At 45.2% G+C, this 18,380-nt stretch overlaps 2 protein-coding genes across 5 annotated transcripts in view; both read right to left on the bottom strand.

The window, feature by feature from the left end:
* Positions 1-4,278, bottom strand: part of LOC126650411 (golgin subfamily B member 1-like) — a 37,530-nt gene extending 33,252 nt beyond the window's left edge. For 2 of the 4 annotated variants that reach the window (XM_050335190.1, XM_050335192.1), the window contains exons 1-3: positions 4,177-4,278; positions 932-989; positions 138-281 (exon numbers count right to left, since the gene is read on the bottom strand). In XM_050335190.1, coding sequence (XP_050191147.1) covers positions 138-281; positions 932-976 — 189 coding nt within the window. In that variant the 5' untranslated portion in view covers positions 977-989; positions 4,177-4,278. The remainder of the gene's footprint in view (positions 1-137; positions 282-931; positions 990-4,176) is intronic. The other 2 variants (XM_050335191.1, XM_050335193.1) reach the window with 1 other exon arrangement.
* Positions 4,279-9,552: 5,274 nt separating this feature from the next.
* Positions 9,553-16,670, bottom strand: CD59 (CD59 molecule (CD59 blood group)). The gene is made up of 4 exons (XM_050335263.1): positions 16,570-16,670; positions 13,262-13,334; positions 12,466-12,567; positions 9,553-11,124 (listed from the first exon to the last, which is right to left on the bottom strand). Exons 2-4 carry the CDS (start codon positions 13,323-13,325, stop codon positions 10,931-10,933), a joined length of 360 nt encoding a protein of 119 aa, XP_050191220.1. The 5' UTR covers positions 13,326-13,334; positions 16,570-16,670; the 3' UTR covers positions 9,553-10,930.
* Positions 16,671-18,380: the final 1,710 nt, after the last annotated feature.

The following is an 18,380-nucleotide window of genomic DNA, read 5'->3' as shown; positions in this document are numbered from 1 at the left end:
AATGTCCAGAAACCATAACAGCTCCTTGTGACCGCGTTCCTTGAGCTGCTGGAGCAGATTTGTACCTACACCAACATTAGAATAAGGACTGAAGGCGTTTTGTAAATAACCTTTTTGCCAGAAGCCACGCTCAGTACCTTTAACTGAAGGTCTTTACTCCGAAGCTCAGCATCCTTCTCCCTGACAAGCTCCTTTAGCTGTGCCACCAGCTGCTCAGTGCTCGTCAGCTGTTCAGTCAAATCCACCACAGACATGTTTCCTGCATCCTGGGAGCCTGCAGCCTGCAGGGATTAATTGTGCTTGGATCAAACAAAATGCTGCACACAACCTCAAAAAGCCTGCAGCTGGTGTCTTGAGTTCTGGGGGTTTTTTAAAAAAATTCAGCAAATCTTATTAAATGAAATATTAAAACTTACATTTACTACACATCCCTACAACAGGCCATTTTTAGCAAGTTTGATCCTCGTGTAGAACTGTAAATCTTAAAAACTGCTTCAGGAATATTAGTTTGAATAACAGCAAAACCGTCAAAGCAAGCATTCCAGGTATCTAAAACTGAATTTCCACATTCATTGAATTTGTGTTGTGACAACCAGCAGTGTTGGGAAATAAAATAAATGCCAATAAAATATTGATACTGAGCATGCTCTACACAGAAATACACTTGGGGTAAAGCTTATGTAATTCCTACAGATGCTTCCTCAAGGCAAGATAAGCAGAGGGAAGAGGAATACAGCAGCTGGGTTATGCATGAGAGATTAAACACCAAGTAGATGAGAAACAAGAACACAACCTGACTTCTGGAGTCCTAAAACTGTCAGGGCAAAACTAGTCAAACACAACTCCTTTGTAACAGAGCAAATATTAGTATGATTAGTATGAGAAAAATTCAATTAAATTCTTAAGATATTACTAGTAATTCAGCACTTACTACTGTTTTGGATGGAGAGTCATCTCCACTACCCCATTTCCACATAGCTCCACGATGGCTTTGAAAACAGAAACGAAATAAGAGCACAGTAAGTAACAGAGACTCTCAGAGAGCTGTAATTAATTCAGACTTCTCCCTCTGTTCTTCATTGTGAAATGCTTGAAACTCATTTGTTCACTCTGACAGCACCTCTGATATCCACCACATTACCAGCTGTTGAGAAATAATGACATCACGTATGAAATATGTGTAATATGCCTTTTCTAAAAACTGCTGGGCAGTAAAACATCACTACTACCAAAAATAATCAAAAAAAAAGTCTTTAAATGCCATATATTATCATTCAGCACAGCTGCTTCTCCAACATATAAATAGAAGATACAAACCACATATAGTCTGCTAATATTTAACCTGACCTTAAACACTGCCTGTCACTGCAGGAAAATAGTGCAGATTTCCAACAAATCACACAGAAAGCTAAAAACCACTAAAGAACAAACTGCTTTGATTGCTGTGACTGCTGCACACCGGAAAAACACAACCAGTACCTGCTGAGTAATTCTCCCTCTCACACAGCAACACCCAGAGGAAAATCATGTGTGCTTTGTAATCTGTACTGCAGACTTTTGAAACAGGCATTCCCAGGCCAGCCCTGGGTTTGGAGAGCAGTTTATAATCAACATTAGCACATGGCTTATCTTAAAAAAATGCATACTGATAGCAGAGCCTGCTTTTAAAGCTGTTTAGCACTTCCAAGCTAACTCCAGGAATCCCAAGCTGCAACCTGTGGACCACATCACCTCCAAGGCCAAACTGGATTCTCCAGGGATCTTTCCTAACATTAAAACCATGGGTTTGGGGATGGGAATTACAGAACCTGTGAGTAAAAAACTCCTCTCACAACTACTCCAGAGCTGTAACACCAAACCTGTTCTCAGTGAAAAGCTCGTTTCCAGTCACAGAAAAGGGTTACCCAGGTACACAGAGGACACAGTGACTCTCTCGATGGAACATGGTGGTGCATTTGTATTTCATTTATGAAATTTTTAGCTCCTTTCCAGCCCTGACTGATGCAATCATTTTGTTTGCTTCACCTGCCACATTCCTACCTGAACACCTTAAAAACACAGCAGAAAGGAGTAGCTATTTACACCAATGACACTAAATACTGACAAGTTTTCTAGATCGTGTTGGGAAACAAAACTGACCAGGCTTTCCTTACCCAGCAACAATGTATTTTTCCTATTTTTCTGGAGTACAGACAAGAAGTTAAAGCTTCTGGACCACTCAATTTGATCCCTTCTCCTTGCAGGACATCTAAACTCAATTAAGGTAAGTTTTTGATACCCATTTCCCTTCCTCTGGTAGACTGTGCCCAGGACACTCTCAGGCACCAGGCATAAGAAAAGCAGGGAGCCCACATTTTCTGTGGCTCTCCTCTCTGAAGGTTTCAATGACAGATATTTGCCTTTCTTCAAGTTCAAGCTGCTCACTCTCACTGTCAAGGTTTCACATTACTGCCAGCACTTCATCCTGCTCATCTTACATGCCCTGCTGCATTGAGAACCAGTCCCTGCATCCACCACACACCCCAGCCATTAATCTCCTCACTGAAGAACAGCAGGATAATCTTATCTGCCACAAATTCCATCAGATACAACAGATGCCACTTAATTTTATGAAACAAGTTTCTCCTGATGCTCAAAGTGCAAGTGAGGTTTCAGCTCTAATCACAATGGGATGTTACCAAAAAAGGAAAGTCCCAGTGGCAGCTTTGCCTTCATATTCATTCATTACCAGCTGCAGCCAACTCCAGCTAAAGAAAACCCACCCATGTATTATTCATCTGGGCATTTTCCAGCCACCTTCCTCCCCTGAGTCAGACACCACAGGGCCCAGCACACAGGGCACAGACTGGGGCAGCAGCTCATCCTGCAGCGCTCACACGAGTCCCACAGCTCAGGGTGACCAACTACACGGCAAAACACTGAACTGTGATCTTACAAATCCCTCTCCGGGTGACTACCCAGGCAGAGGAACAGCCTTCTGACTCCCATAGAACTCCTGGTGTCTGTCCAGCTTTCCACACACCTATTCCAAAATCGTGCTGATTAAAAAATGGCTTCAAAGAGCACTCACGTGAGTTCTCACCATCAGGCTGCTAAGGAAGGACCTTTCCCCTTCTCCTGCAGAAACAGACTGTGAAAGGCAGTGCTGAGGGAGAACTCTGCCCTCTCACTACCAAGGAATATAAGAGCATTTCCCTTCCTATTTTCCTTCCAGAAGCAGAAAAACAGAGTGTGTAAAATCTCAGCTAAGTCTTTGATTATTTTAAATCCATTTCCTGGAACAACTCTGTGCTGTGAACACGCCCACTGAAAGCAAACCATTTTAAAATAATTACTCTCTCCTTGTATCTGCACATTTCGCTTTAACCTTTGTCTGGATGTTGGTTCTTCTGCTGATCAAGTTAAATTTGTTTTAAAAAGATCTGTGTCATGTATGAACTAGGAGGTCCTGGCCAAAACTTGGGCAAAATCTTGAGCAAAATCTATATGAACTTGTAACATATAGGCAAGAAGCACAAACTGGAGCTGTGTTAACCAAACTACACACTCTGTAAAAATATAGTAATATAGTTATGTAGCTATTACTTGGGGCTATTACAAACACTATATCCTGATCACACTGACCACATTTAAAGATTAGTAATAGTATATAACAGTATCTATATATAAAATATATACTATTTTACAATAGTATAAATTACTATTTATAATTTAACAATAATATGCATTAGTATTTATATTAATTCAGTAACATATACTATTTCTATTTATATATTAAACATTCTTTCATATAGATAGAAAATCAATATAAACAATAAATAAAAACAAAAATAAAAATAAACATAACCACTTTAAGAGCAGTCCAGTGATACATACTGTTTATATTAATTTCTATAATAAATACATACTATTTCATATTTCATATTTGTCTATTTCATATAGACAAATAACAAAAATAACATAGAAGCGAAGCACTGTTTTCTAAGGGCAGACCAGAGCAGCGCAGGTGAAACAGAACGAGCCATTTCCATCCTTCCCACCCTTCCCATCCCGGCTCCAGCAGCACACGGGACTGGGGGTCCGCGACCCCCCCGCGCCACCCCCGCCCTCCCCGAGGGCCTCCGCCCGGCCGGGCCGCAGCGCAGCCGGGCAGGGGCTCATCCCCCCCGCACTCACCCGCGGGCCGGCGGAGGGGCTGCCGAGCGCCCCGAGCGCCCCGAGCCGCCCGGCCCCGCTGCGGCCCCGGCGGTGCCGCCGCCTGTGCGGCCCCGCAGCCCCCGCCGCGCCCGCACCGCCACGGCCCGCACCGCCACGGCCCCCTGGCGGCCCGGAGGACCGCCCGCCTATCACACACGGGTTCGGGGGGCTTTTTTGCCCTGTTTGTGTCGCGGTATCGCTAATCTTCCTCCTCGGGAAAAAAAACGGGGACCCCCCGCGCGCGGCCAGGCATTTATCGCATATTGTGTATGTTTTATAAACACAAACAAACAAACAGTCAGCACCGCGCCCCTGCTGCCCTCAGGCGGGCGCGCGCCGCTCCCCTCACGCGGCGGGGCTCAACGGCCGCGCCCGCCCCGCGGCCCCCGAGGAGCAGCCCGGGCAGCACCGGGGGCTGTTCCTGTTCGACACCAGGGTACAAAAACAAACAGAGCTTTGGGGCCCCATGCGCTGCTTTTCTTTCAGACCTGAGAGAGGAATTTATTTGTTTGTTTGTTTGCTTACTGTTGAGACCTGGGCAGGAAGAACGCAGAAACCCCAAAGACACGTTAGGTGAACCAGAGATGCCCCATCCTGGGAAAAGATAACAGGAAGGCTGATAATAAAAAGACTAAAAATGGGGATTAATTAGCATGAGAAGCGAGAAACCAATAACAGATAGAAGATAGAATACTAATTAACAAAGAGAACTGTGACTTGTAAGCCACTGAACCAATTCCTGTGTTTGCTGAAATGCATAAATAATTAAAAGTTTTGATAAGTGATGTACGTGTTTTGTGGAGTGATCCCCGTGTACCTCAACAGTGAATAAAGCAATGTCAACTTTCTGTATTCCATCTAAACGTGTCTTTTATCCCAAACACTAAGCATTCCTTTGTGAAGTGAGCTAACACGGCATGATTTGTAACAGAGAAGTTAATTGGAATATGACTATAATGAGGGTGAGGGACCTGAAACTTCCCCATTTTCCAAGTGCCTCTGTCTCAAGCAGGTTCAGCTGTAATTATTTCAGCCAGGCAGAGAGAGAAATCAGCTCCGTCAGAAGCAAAACATTACAAGTTACGAAGAACAAAACTGTAACCCAAGGAAAAATAAAAAATGACCCTCCAAGACAATTAAAAATGAGATCAAGGTAATTCAGGGCAACAACACTGATTAAGGGACTGAAGTGTTTCTTACGTGGAAAGGCTGAGGGAGTTGGGGCTGCCCAGCTTCAAAAGATGACTGAGAGGGAACCTCATAAATGTGCATAAATATCATTAGGGAAAAGTGAATGACTGAAAAAATTCCCGTAGAGAGACCCAGTTTCATTCAGTTGTAGTCTTAAAGTACCTCTTAGTAAAGGTATAGGTGCACAGCATCCCAAAAACTCACAACTGGCCTGTGCTGACCACGGAGAGGCTGGGATACAAAAGAGATAAACCCTGGAGAACACATCAACAATGCCAAAGTTTCCAGTAAAATTCCATCACCTCATTACACTGCAGTGTAGAATGTGAATACATACATATAGATATATATATTTAAAACACTTTCATACTAGAAAAACTGGTTGCTGTATAGTTAGGAGAGCAATTTTCATAACAATAGTTTTATTGATCTAGCTTTCAGGAAGGGGAATGGATTGAGAATCCTTTTTCTAAGCAGAAAAAAGAAAACCACCTTCATCTTTCTGTGGGGTGGAACATACAAGTACAAAAGGAAGCTGTACATCATATCTGAGAGCAGCAGCTTTTGTATTTTGCCTTCTGTAATCTTTCAGATAGTCATTTTTTCTGTGCAAACTGCAGCTGTATCCAGCAGTATCTGGCACTGGATTCTGGGCTACAGCCCCATCATTCCCCACACAAGCATCCCTTCGTCCTATAGACCACAGAACAGAGAATAAACCCTCATTTACAGGAGCCTACAACATTAACATGGCAGGGAACAGGAAGGAAGAAACACATCAGACCTTAAAACTAATTAGATTTCAAGATGTGTTTGTCATTTTAATCATTTTAATCTTTACCAGTGCAACACTGCAGACTCTTATCTTCGCTTTTTTTGCAATGCAACCTAAATGATTAGACTGAGCTGTGCATGTTCTCACCAAAGCTTGGACCACTTAGTGACATGTCAGCTGCTGCTGCTGGATATCTGAAATTCTCTGGGAGACGTTAGCATCTCTGGAAATAGGAGTCTGAGCACAGGATGAACTCCAGCACCGCACGCTTGCATGCAGAGCCCTTCTTGGAGAATCACCTGGAGAATAAGGCTTCTGTGGGACAGAAATGGGGGAATATGCACCTTATTGCACTGCTGGGCTAGTGAGGGATTAAAAAATATTGTGCACTTTAATGAAACCCAAAGGAAACTTGGATCTTTCAAAAGCAATGGAAAGTTTGAAACCAGTATTCCCATTATTGCACTGTGCACCCAGCAGAGCACAAGGCAGACAGTCCTGTCTGCACCAGTTCCTTGCTCCAATAGATTTCGTTCACAGCAGCCTCCAAAACAAATTCCAAAGTGAATCTGACCACACCATCCATCTATTCAACCTGTAACCTTTGTAATTTTATCCCCAGACTGCAGCACCTCCATAGCACCATCTTTTTCAAAAGCTGCCCCAAAGCAGCATCTCTGAATAGCTGAAACAGGAGGAAATGGGAGTACACGTGCTTCACTCTCATCTTTAGCTACCAGAATGGTCTAAGTGGCTGCTTTAAATTGTGTTAGCATCAAGCCAGCCCTGTGCAGTGAGGAATTAAAGTGTTATTAACAGTAGTATGCCATGAATAACTCACAGCAGGGCTGGGATCTGGATTTGGGAGCGTCTAAATCAATGTAAGACCCCTAAACACTTAAATAGAATCAACATTGCATCACATGCAGAGATTCTGTTAATCAGGAGGGAAACTTTGCTCCAAATACTTTTTTTTAATTAATTCATTCCATTTACAAGAAAGAAATCAAAAGCATTTTTAAAGAAGGCCCTTTTCTGGGCTCCAGAACAGTTTTTCCTATGCAGTAAGTTGTCATACTGTAATGATCAACACAGAACATAAACCCATAAAGATAATATCATCTGCAGGTCTTGATTTAAACCATTATATAAATTATTCTTGGGAAGATGGGAGTAAAAATGACAAGGTACTTCTTCTGGGGATCCCCCAGCCAAATGCAGAATGGTGTTAGCAGTGCCCTAATTAGTGCAGTATTGACATTGTGTGGAGTCAGAAAGTGCTTGTTTCTGCCTGAATAGAACATGGGGACCTTGCAGACAAAACATCTCTTGGATGTTTAGGCACAACCAAACTCCCTTGCTCTGATGTCAGCCCTGGAACTGGCTGTATTTAAGCAGCAAGATCCAAGCCCCTCAGAGAAACATTAAACTCTCTTCAGCTGGAAGAACACCGTTGTTATTAAATGCATTTAATATTTATATAACAGCAGTATCCAGATGCCCCAGTTAGTGCAACCTCGAGTTATTCAACGTGCAGTTCTCTGCTGGAGCTATTTTATTATTTTAGCAGTTCCTTTTCCTTTTTACAAAATAAAGCTGCTCACTGGTCAGCCTCCTCTTTTCTCTCACTCCAAAAAGCAGTGGGAGGAAATTGCTTGCTCTGCCTGTCTGCTTTCTTCCATGCACCTGCTCCTTTTCACAACTTCCTGCATCCCGAAATAACATGGAGACATCCCACCTCATCTCTGAGGAGGGATGGGAAAAGCAGAGCAGGACTTCCCACAGGATGAAGCCAGTTCCCAGCAAGCAGGTGTATCAGCCCCACATTCCTGACAGTACCATGAACATTCCAAGCTCTCCATGCACGAGTTCCAGTCAAGGACAGCCGGTTACAGCCATGGGGAAGGCAGGAAGCAGCATGAGGGCTTGAGGGAGGGATTGATGGTAAAGACAGCTCACAAGAATGAATTTCTGCTGTGCTACCCCTTCCATTTGCCACTTCCTCCTTCTTGTTCCTGTATAACCTGTGACCCCAAAAACCAGAGACTACTGGTTATGACAGCAATGAATATTGAGAAGTAGATGCAGGGATCATCTAATCATCTTCTGATAATTAGATTTAATGATTAGAGGGCCATTAGTATATAAATGATGTGTAGTGGCATAAAAAGCACACTCAGAGGTTAACAGCTAAGGCTGAGGTTTAAGTCATGCCACTAATTCAGAACAGAGCAAACCATTTAGATGGTTATAAAATGAAGCTAAACCAACCAAGACAAGAATGGCAAGTTACCCAGCACTCACTGCACAGGGCAACAGACACCTCTGCACAGTGATACAGAAGATCACCCTGAATTTATCTTGCATTATCCTGTGTCTATCCAGCACCTGCACTTCCCACTGGAGACAGCCCAAAGTTAGGAGTCCCTGGGGCTCAAGCTCCATTTTGTGACACCCACCCAAAGACTGGGAATAACCCCAGGCTCCAGGATGTGCTGGGGGCTCACCAGCTGGCAGAAGAGGACCTGGGGCTCCTGCTGCTCCTCACTACACTGTCTTACCATCACAAAATGGAATTTTAAATCAAGTTCCAGTATTTCCTCTAAGATTTTAATGGCTCTGGTCACCCGTCTTTGAGGACTGGCCATGAAACCTGGACATGACACAGCAGCAGTTGCAGAAGTGCCAAAATTCAAGGAGCAGCCACTGCTCCACAGTCTGTAGGAGAGCTCATCAGTCAGCCCATTGCAGGCTCAGAAAAGGCAAACCTAACAGGAATCAAACAATGTTGCTGTTCATCCTAACAAAAAAAGTGACCTTCTACTTCCCAAAACTGTTTCTGGAAGAGGAAGGAAGGAGAAATATGATAAATTAGATACAAAAAGTGTACAAGGCTATAAACAAAATATTAAAAATGATTGTTTGAGCTATTATCAGACAAAATACAGAGCCACTGTTTGCACTTACTAAAAAGGCAGAATATTTTATATGTGCAGACCATACAGCAATAAAACAAGTTAAAAGTGCCACCAAGAGAGATGTTAACAATACAGCAGAGAAAAAATGCTGCAACCAAGATGATTTAAGCACAAGTAATCCATCAGCTTGTCCAACAAAAGACACGGATCTGCTACAAACCTTCCCCCCTTTACACTGAGCCAGTGCTTTAATACTCTTTCACCCAAAGTGAACCTGAGTTTGGTCACTGTGCAGATACTGTCTTCTAGTGTCTGTTTTTGTTAATCAGCTGGGAAATAAGGAAGAAGTCTCCTTGCAGCTTGCTGAGAGTCTCTGGATGGGAAGTCTGGATGCACCTCACGTGGAAATGGCTGGAGTTGTATCCCACTGTAAATACCAACTGACAAATCACCTCACACTCACTCCACATATTCTTTTTGACATTTTTATTAATCAAAGACAGGATGACTTCCATGTTTGGAGTCACAGGACAGCTCCCAGGATACTTGCACAGCTATGACAAGCTTAACCAAAGACACGTGGCAGAGCACGCCACAGACACGGAGCAGCCCCTCGTCCTGCTGGGGGAACTGGCATCACTGGCACCCTGCAGAGGGGCTCCAGGAACAGGATATTCCACTGGCAACGGGCCACAACTCTGGGGGGGACATACCAACAGCTCCAGAAGAGAAAAAGGAGAATTTGGCATTGCACCGACCAACAGGGGCCCAGGTACTGCAGACAGGCCAAAGGTCTGCCCACCACGGAGTATTCCCAGCTCCAGATCTCTTCCACATCCAAACTGAAGCAGCTTTTTTTCATGCTATATAAACACACTTCTACTGTGCATTGGCATTTATAGAGTTGCACAAAAGTAAAAAAAATAAAGTTCTGCAAGATTTTAATACTCTTAGGTGGAAGCTTGAGAGGTTACGTTCACATGTCACTGTTTTCAACAAAACCCAACTAGGTGGGAAAGTAAACTAGCTGTGCCATTTCAACTCTTTAGCATTTTATAATCAATTTTCAGTACACCAATAAATACTCGGTGCAAAGCACATGCTCAGTTAAAATCCTAGGCGTGGATAATGTACGAGGAAAATAAAAAAAGAAGTCAGAACATGTTGTCTATATGCTCACAGAAATATATTTAAAAAAAAAAAAAAGGGAAAAGTGTTCCTCACTGACAGCATTATTTTGGTTTTGGCTTAAGAAATGTAGATGCTTTCTCCCAAAATAACAGTACTTGACAAGGTTATATCACTGGCTTGTAAAAAAAAAAAAGTTACAGTGATGGAAACAAAGAGCCATCTACATCACTTTAAACCGAACATTTCCATCCTCAGAAGCCTGCAGCAAAGTTACACTTATGAGTCAACACTTCTTGTGGTGAGGGCAAATCCAAAGAAAAACAAAACAAAGCCCACAGAAATGCCACCCAATAATTACAGCTTATGGGACAGTAAAAATATGATGGTTTCCAGCAGAAAAACTGCAGTGTTCCTTCTCTTCCACATCACCCACTGGAGTTTGCCCAAATTCTCCCTGTGATAACACCACTTCCTAACGAGTTCTCTTCCCCATGAGTATGGGGGCAGATCAAAACACCTCAGTAACTGGTAATAGCACACACCTTCCCATGAGTGGAGACTGATTTAACAGATAAAACCTCAGGAAATAGAATTTAGAATGGAGAGATAATGTTTCTGCACACGGATAGGAACTGAAAACGTGAGAAGTACAACATAGAAAAGAGTTAATGGTTTTGTGTAATTTCAGCTTGGAAGTACAGCACAGAAATCAGGATTATTACAGGAGCATCCATAACAGGGCCATTACAGAGGCAGCACTGAAGGCTGCTTTGTTAACCCCAGTAATGGCCCCCTCATTGCACAGGTCATATTGGCAGCAGAAGAATTCAAAATTATCCAGCTGGAAGGATTCGGCAATGTCAGGCAGGTGGCACTGGGATGTCTTCCAGCAGGAGAAAGTTCTCAATGTACCTATGAAAAAAAAAAACCAATTAAACAGATTAGGAGCATATTGGCAGTAACACCATTGTTGGTATAAAGAGAGAAGCAGTGCCTGCTGTTGGAAGCACAAAACAGTGGAGACAATGCAAAGCTCAACGTGTGACACAGTGTAAGCACAGCAGCTGGATGGAGGTCCTGTGCTTTGTGTTGCCATGGAGTCGGGGGTGAATGAGGAGTGAGGTAGGAGCTGTGCAGCCTCCCTTACACCTGACACCCACAGATGTTTTCTCCACCTCCTACCAAGAAATAACCCTTACAACGTGCCCACAGCGACAGGGAAGGTTCGACCACACTCCCACCCACAGCACTTTGCACAACAGTGGTTAATGAGGCGAAAAACGCACAGAAAATAACTGGGGGGTGAGACAGGAAATTGCAGGGACCGGTGAGTGGGTTTGTCCTCCTCACCCTCCCCAGTCTTGCACCCTGGGCTGTGCTGAGTGGTGATCTGGGACATCAAGCTTGTGATTGCAATGGTGGTGTTAGTGCTCCATGGAGCTGCTCTGCAGTTCCTGTCATCATCACCAGCAATCCAAGAGACATGCAGATGCTGGACTCCATAAATCCGCTCTTAAATCCCCCCAGGGATGGTGGGGGGGCCCTGGGCAGCCTGTGGCAGGGCTGCACAGCCCTGTCAGGGAACAATATGCAGGAGACAGAGCTTGAGGAGCACATCAGCGTGGTCAAACATTGGCAGAGGTTGTCCAGAGAGGTGGGGGATGCTCCTTCCCTGGAAACATCCAAGACCAGGTTGGACAGAGTTTGAGCAACCTGCTCTAGTTGAGAATGTCCCTGCTCATTGCAGGGGGGTGGGACCAGATGATCTTTAAATATCCCTTCCAACCCAAACCATTCTCTGATTCTATGAGGAGTCCTTCACTCTCAGGAAAAGAGAATTTATTTTAGTAGTGACAATTTATAAACAACAGAGTTCTCATCTGCAGGTGTATTTTGTGGGCTGCACATTCTTTATGTTCTTAAAGCACAACAAATTCAGGCCAAAGGGTTTGCATTTTAAAGTCAGCGCCATCCCCTGTCTTTTTCCAGCTCCCCTGGATGCATTTTTATTTGTTTGTTTGTTAAATCGGGATATACAGACATCTGTATATATGCTTGTACAACTATAAATCGACTGCCTAAATCACCATTACTTTATCAGTTGCTTCGATATAAGCATGACCTTCAAAAGGATTTGCAACCTTGCTTTGAGTGAGGCTTAGAAATGCATACTAAGGCCAGATTAGAGATGCACAGGTGATGAAAACTGATACAAGTTGTGTTTATTTTCGGTCTGTGAGACACCATACATACCAAATTTCAGCTGCAAGCAAGTATCTTCATTCACTGAGCAAGTGCTGTTGGACCTGCACAGGGAAGGGCTGTTTTCGCAGTGGTAACATCTCAAGGTAGAACCTAAGACAACAAGGGTTTGTGCTTACTGAATAATCAGGCACTGAGACAGCAGCAGCATTAAAATCAACAACAACAACAACAACAAAATCACTGTCTGCAACTAACTGTCACAAAACACATGCCTGGTTATTAAACTTCAGCTAAAATTATTGATCTCAAGACTTCAGCTAAAATCAAGCTTCTGTCAGTTGTACAAATCGAGACTGGAAACTCTAAAAGGCAGATTTTGAAGCGTGTGCTCATGTCATTTTCAAAAGCACCATTATATGCCTGCAGAACAAGGCGTTAAATTTTTGCTTCTTTTACCTGCTCTTAAAATATTGCCTTTTCCAGGCAGGAAAGGACAGGCAATGACTCTTTCAGCAGAATTTTATTCCATCCCTATTTTATTTCATATCTCTCCCTCATGCTATAAAGTAGTTTCCGATTCACAGACAGGAAGCCAGTCCTCCAGCAGCAAACCACCCCAGCCTGGTGCTGTTTTAAGCAGCATCACCTCCTGCCCCCGATTCCCTCTCCTGACTCAAGACAATCAGGAACTACGACAGAAGCTACGCCCTGTTGCGAAGGTCACTGTCGTTCTCCAGAGTGCTAGGAAATAATCCAGGCTATTTTTCCTTCTCTGGCATTTTTGCCACGGCTTTCTCAGCCCCTGTCATAACATTACATGGGGAGGCCTCTCCCTTCTACTCACCAAAACTACAAAAAGCAACCAGAACAATGCAGGTGGTTAGCAGGATGGAGTTCATCTTGGTCATGCTTCCTTCCTAGTTTGAAGGCATAAAGAGATGTTACATGTTAATTATATTTAAAAGCCACGTGGAACTACCAAAATCCCCAGTGAGGAATCCAGGCTTTGAGACTTCAGCATGGAAATGAAAGGACTGGCCAGGAGAAACAGGAGGAGACCAGAGAGAAAAATAACTGTGCTTTTCAAGAGAGGATTTTTATTCTGAGAACGGGATTTTTATTCTGAGAATTGATATTTGAGCCCTGACAGGCTCAGATGGATCTCATTTCTCCTTTCTGATTACACCATTCAACAGGTCTCCCTATTCCTCACAGCTACAAATGCACCCTAACAACAACAACAAAAAAGGCCATTTATGTCTCAAATCCTTTTTCTTTTACAGCAATTCCCCAGTAACCCTGGAGCCAGACTGTGCTCCTTTCACCATGGTGTTGCAAAAGGTTTGGCTGCTCTAAAGGAGCTTTTGCCTGTCCTCTCCCAAAATTTCTCCCTCTCCCTCTCCCTGACGGGCTGACACATCCAATGACCCAGCGAGTGCCTGCAGCGATGGCTCCGGTCTCCAGGACTGCTGCAATCCACGGGCAGCAGGGAGATGGGAAGGGCAGGGTTTCCTCTGAACACAGGCAGCTCCAGAGCAGGAGTTATTTGGACAGATTTCTGCACAGAGTCTGAACTGCAGCCACATCTCCCACTAAAAAATCTCTGCTATGGCAGAGTAGGATATGCAGAGGAGGCATCAAGCGAGCACAGAGGGGAGAGGGGGACCATTCTTGTGCTAGGAGGGCATGATTTTATGTTTGTCTTCAAAGCCCAAGCAGGATTGAAAGTCCCAAAATATTAAAGGCATTCAGAAAACAAGTTTTACACACGATAAAATCATCACATCACTGCTCTTGAGCCTGTTAATTCTGCTTGAAGCTATTTCTGCATGTAGCTATAACCACGCTAGGCTGGAGTTTTTTTCTCCCAGAAGACTGAAAACATGGTTTCAGAGCAAAACAATATTTAAATGCTTCTCAACCGTTTAAAATTTTTCTACTGACAAAAAAAAAAAAATCCCATCCAACTGATTCAAAGAAATGCTTAAACAATATGTCAGGCACACTTTTATTACAGCCGGGAAGATGCAGGGGTCCCACCCCCTCCCCTTGCATTCCACCGAGAAAAGAAACACAACATGCTTGTACACATTGGAAGGAGTGAGTTTCAAAATTATCTATCACAGACACTCTTTACGAAGTCTGCCTTATCTGAATAGACCATTTGGTTGCCTAACTCCTATTCTTACTACTATAGAGTAGTTAAAGTTTTATCACTTCCAACATCTTAGGATTCCCCCACCCTCTTCTGTCTCCCTTGCGATGCTACATCCTAAAAGTCTTTCCCGCTTTCCCTGACACTCCCTTTTATTTACATAAGCTACTTTATCTTAATTGCCCGCAATTCGTTCAAGCGGTTACAATTTTGCAAAGTCGCACTAACATAGTTTTTATTTTATAAACATCTTGTTTTTATTTCACAACAACAATAAAAACAAAAACTCGTCTCCATCAAAATAAAAAAAATCCAACAACAAAAAAATCCCACTACCTTTTTTTTTCCTGTCTGCATGACCCACTGCAGAGCAGGAAAACTAAGAAAAACATAACCACAATGTGCAATATGAGTTGATTTTTCTGGGGTAAACAACTTTGCAAAAGAAGCCTTTCAAGGCCACAGGCTCGTCCCACAGTGACGTGAATCTGCAGAAGGGCTGCTAGTCTGGTGGTTACAGCAAGAGCCATTCTGGACAGCAAACAGAACCTCCCTGGGAATCTCTCCATCTTTCAGGAGTCCTCAGTCACCCAGTGTGTCAGCACAGGAAAACAGTCTCGCCTTTTAGCAAAACCAAGTCATGACCAGAATAAATATCAGGCAAATGAATAAAAATCATCAGGGCCAGTAGTAATTCAACCAGTCTGTTTCTGTGAAGTGAGTAATTGTTTCTGTACTCCAGAATGACAGAGATAGGACACCAGGAAAATTTTAGCTTAAAAAAAAAATAATATATAGAGACAGCAATTCACATCATGGCTTAAAAGAAATAAAGCCAAAAACATTTCCTAGACTGAATTTTCTAAATTGCTGTTTTAACCCAAGCATCCAACCCACCTCAATGACAAGAAACAACTGCAACGAAAGGCTCAGTGCCTCGCTGTGAAACAGAATTTCTCTGCAGTCCCACCAGGGAGAGGGCAGGCGGACAAACCTGCTGCCACTGCCATCACAAATCACAATTTATGACAGAAAGGGGCAAGAAAAGGGGAACGGCACCACGAGCCCCATTCCCGCAGGACCGGGGATCGGGACCACAAACCCCATCCCTGCAGGACGTCCAGGGGACAAGGACCACAAGCCCCATCCTTGCGGGGACCAGAGAGGGGGAACAGGGCCAGGAGCCCCATCCCTGCAGGGGACCAGGAAGAGAGGAACAGGACCAGGAGCCCCATCCCTGCGGGGGCCCAGGAAGAGAGGAACAGGACCACAAACCCCATCTCTGCAGGGAGCAGGAAGCAGCAGCGCATCCCCCATCTCTGCGGGGAGCAGGAACAGGCCAGGCCAGGGGGGCAGGCCGCAGCATCTGCGGGCCAGCATGGGCACAGCTCAGCCATTCCTGCAGGGCCAGCGCAGGCCCAGCCCCGCTGCCCAGCTCAGCCATCCCCGTGCCCAGCCAGCCTCCCGGCCCAGCTCGGCCAGCTGCCCAGCTCAGCCATTCCCGTGCCCAGCTCAGCCATTCCCGTGCCCAGCTCGGCCATTCCCGTGCCCAGCTCAGCCACTTCCCGTGCCCAGCTCAGCCATTCCCGTGCCCAGCTCAGCCATTCCCGTGCCCAGCTCAGCTATTCCCGTGCCCAGCTCAGCCATTCCCGTGCCCAGCTCAGCCATTCCGCCCAGCTCAGCCTGTGCCCAGACCCCGCAGGTGCCCCCCGGGTCCTTTCCCCGGCTCCCCGGGCCGCTCGGGGGTGCCCGCATTGCCCCGGCTCCCCGGGCCGCCCCGCGTTAGCGCGGTGAGTCAGGACAGCCCCGGGCACGGCAAACCCAGCCCGCTCCCAAACCCGTAAACACGCCCTGCCGAGCCAGAGCTCCGCAGCTCCCGGGAGAAGCCTTCCCTCTCTTCCCTTCCTCCCTCTCTTCCCTTCCTCCCTCTCTTCCCTGCCTCCCTCTCTCCCCCCCCTTCCCCAGCCCCGCTCCTGTTCCCGCAGCGCTGCCCTCACCTTGCCCGTCGCTGCCGGTGTGAGCGCGGCGGGGGCTGCGGCGCTGCCGGCCCGCGGAGCCGCCCCGGGGCGGAGCGCAGCGTCCTCTGACGGCACCAGGGCTGGGCGAGTGATGCCAAGAGCGGGAGGAGCCATCCCGAGGGCCTGGGAACGGGAGGAACCTGCGCAGTCACTGCGCACACAGGCCGGGAGGGTTCTTAGGAAGGGTTCTTAGGAAGGGTTCTTAGGAAGGGCTCTCAGGAAGGCGGTGCCGCCCTCACCCGCGTTCTTCCCGAAGCCCGTCACGCGTTGCCACTTGTGGTCAAGCCCTAGAATGGGTGGGGTTGGAGGGGACCTTAAGGGTCAGCTCTTTCCAACCCCGACACCTTCCACTAGGCCAGGTTGCTCCAAGCGCCATCCAACATGTCCTGGAATATTTCCAAGGAATGGGGCAGCCACAGCTTCTCTGGGCAACCTGTGCCAGGGCCTCACCCCCTCTCGGCCAAGAATTTCTCCCCAATATCCTGTCTAAACCCACCCTCTGGCAATGGGAACCCATTTCCCCTGGTCCTGTCACTCAGTGCCTTTGCCCAAGGTCCCTCTCCAGCTCCCTTGGAGCCCCTGAGATGCTGGAAGGTGCTCTAAGGTCTCCCCAGGGCCTTATGGTGGGAATTAATAGATTAGGGAAAACAAGACTTGTAGAACACACAAAGGAACAAACCAGGAATGGAAAGTGGCAGTTTCCTCCAGAGGCATCTGAATATAGAGCTAAACATTCACAACCTAGAAAAACACTGAAGAAGAGCAACAGCAACGTAGCTGAGGACACCAAAAGGGGGGTTTTGTCACATTAAGAGACTTAGATCAATGCTCTTTAGAAAAAAATAAGTTGAGTGCGGACTTGAGTACAATGTTAAACACATGTAACTACCAGCTGTATTTTAAAAGGAATGTCGGATTTATTTTTGTTACTACACCAAAACTGCCAATTTATTTGCTATGCCTAAAGCAAATCCCAAATCACTCAGAAGTTACATCAGATTCCGTTGATGTTGCAAGATGAGTATCAGTCACCTGAGCATATGATCTTACAAATGCCTAAAAGATTTTACCTCTGTTTAAGCCATAAATAAAAGCAAAATTGTATAAGGGTAAGATACTTGTGGGTTATTGGATGCAATTTATTAAATGAGAATCCACCCAATTAATATTTGATAGGGAAAAAAATCCCATATTAATTCAGTTAAATGAGGAACTGGGAACAAGGAACTTCAGCCAAAGCTGAACATTGACCTGTTTTTCCTTCCCAAAATGTGTCACCAGTCCCTGTATTGTCACAGATAAATGGTATTTCCAACTCCCACTGAATTTTTCATCTTACATTCTTTGCAAAAACTCTGAGGTATTAAACAATGTCAGGAAAAACTAAAACCAGCCCTGGAATAACTTGCACAGCAACTTTTGGTTGGTGTCTTTTTTTCGACTGTCCGGCACAGCACTTGTTTTTCTCTCATGTGATGGAGTCATAGCAAGGAAATCATGGCCAAAGGTCCTCTCCATTAAATCATTCAACCAGCAAAATCCCACGAAAATGCTGTAGGAATCGTACAAAGAGACTGTCAGTGTAGGGCTCTTCCATGGACAGAAAAAGGATGAGATTAGTTTCATATTTGTGTTGGATGTGCCAGAGTTAACAGGGCTGATTTTACCTTGCCAGGTGAAGTCTTAACCAAGCACCTGTACCAGAGTCAGATCTGAGCCAGGAGAAGGTGGCAGGAAGGGAAGGCCATCCCTGTGTTGAGTGTTATAATCTGATTACAGATCTTGGATTA

Source organism: Myiozetetes cayanensis, unplaced genomic scaffold, assembly GCF_022539395.1.
Source record: "Myiozetetes cayanensis isolate MyiCay16 unplaced genomic scaffold, myiCay2020 scf6-25, whole genome shotgun sequence".
Lineage (NCBI taxonomy): Eukaryota > Metazoa > Chordata > Aves > Passeriformes > Tyrannidae > Myiozetetes > Myiozetetes cayanensis.
The sequence above is the reverse complement of the archived record's forward strand: the minus strand, read 5'-3'. Positions and strand labels throughout refer to the sequence as shown.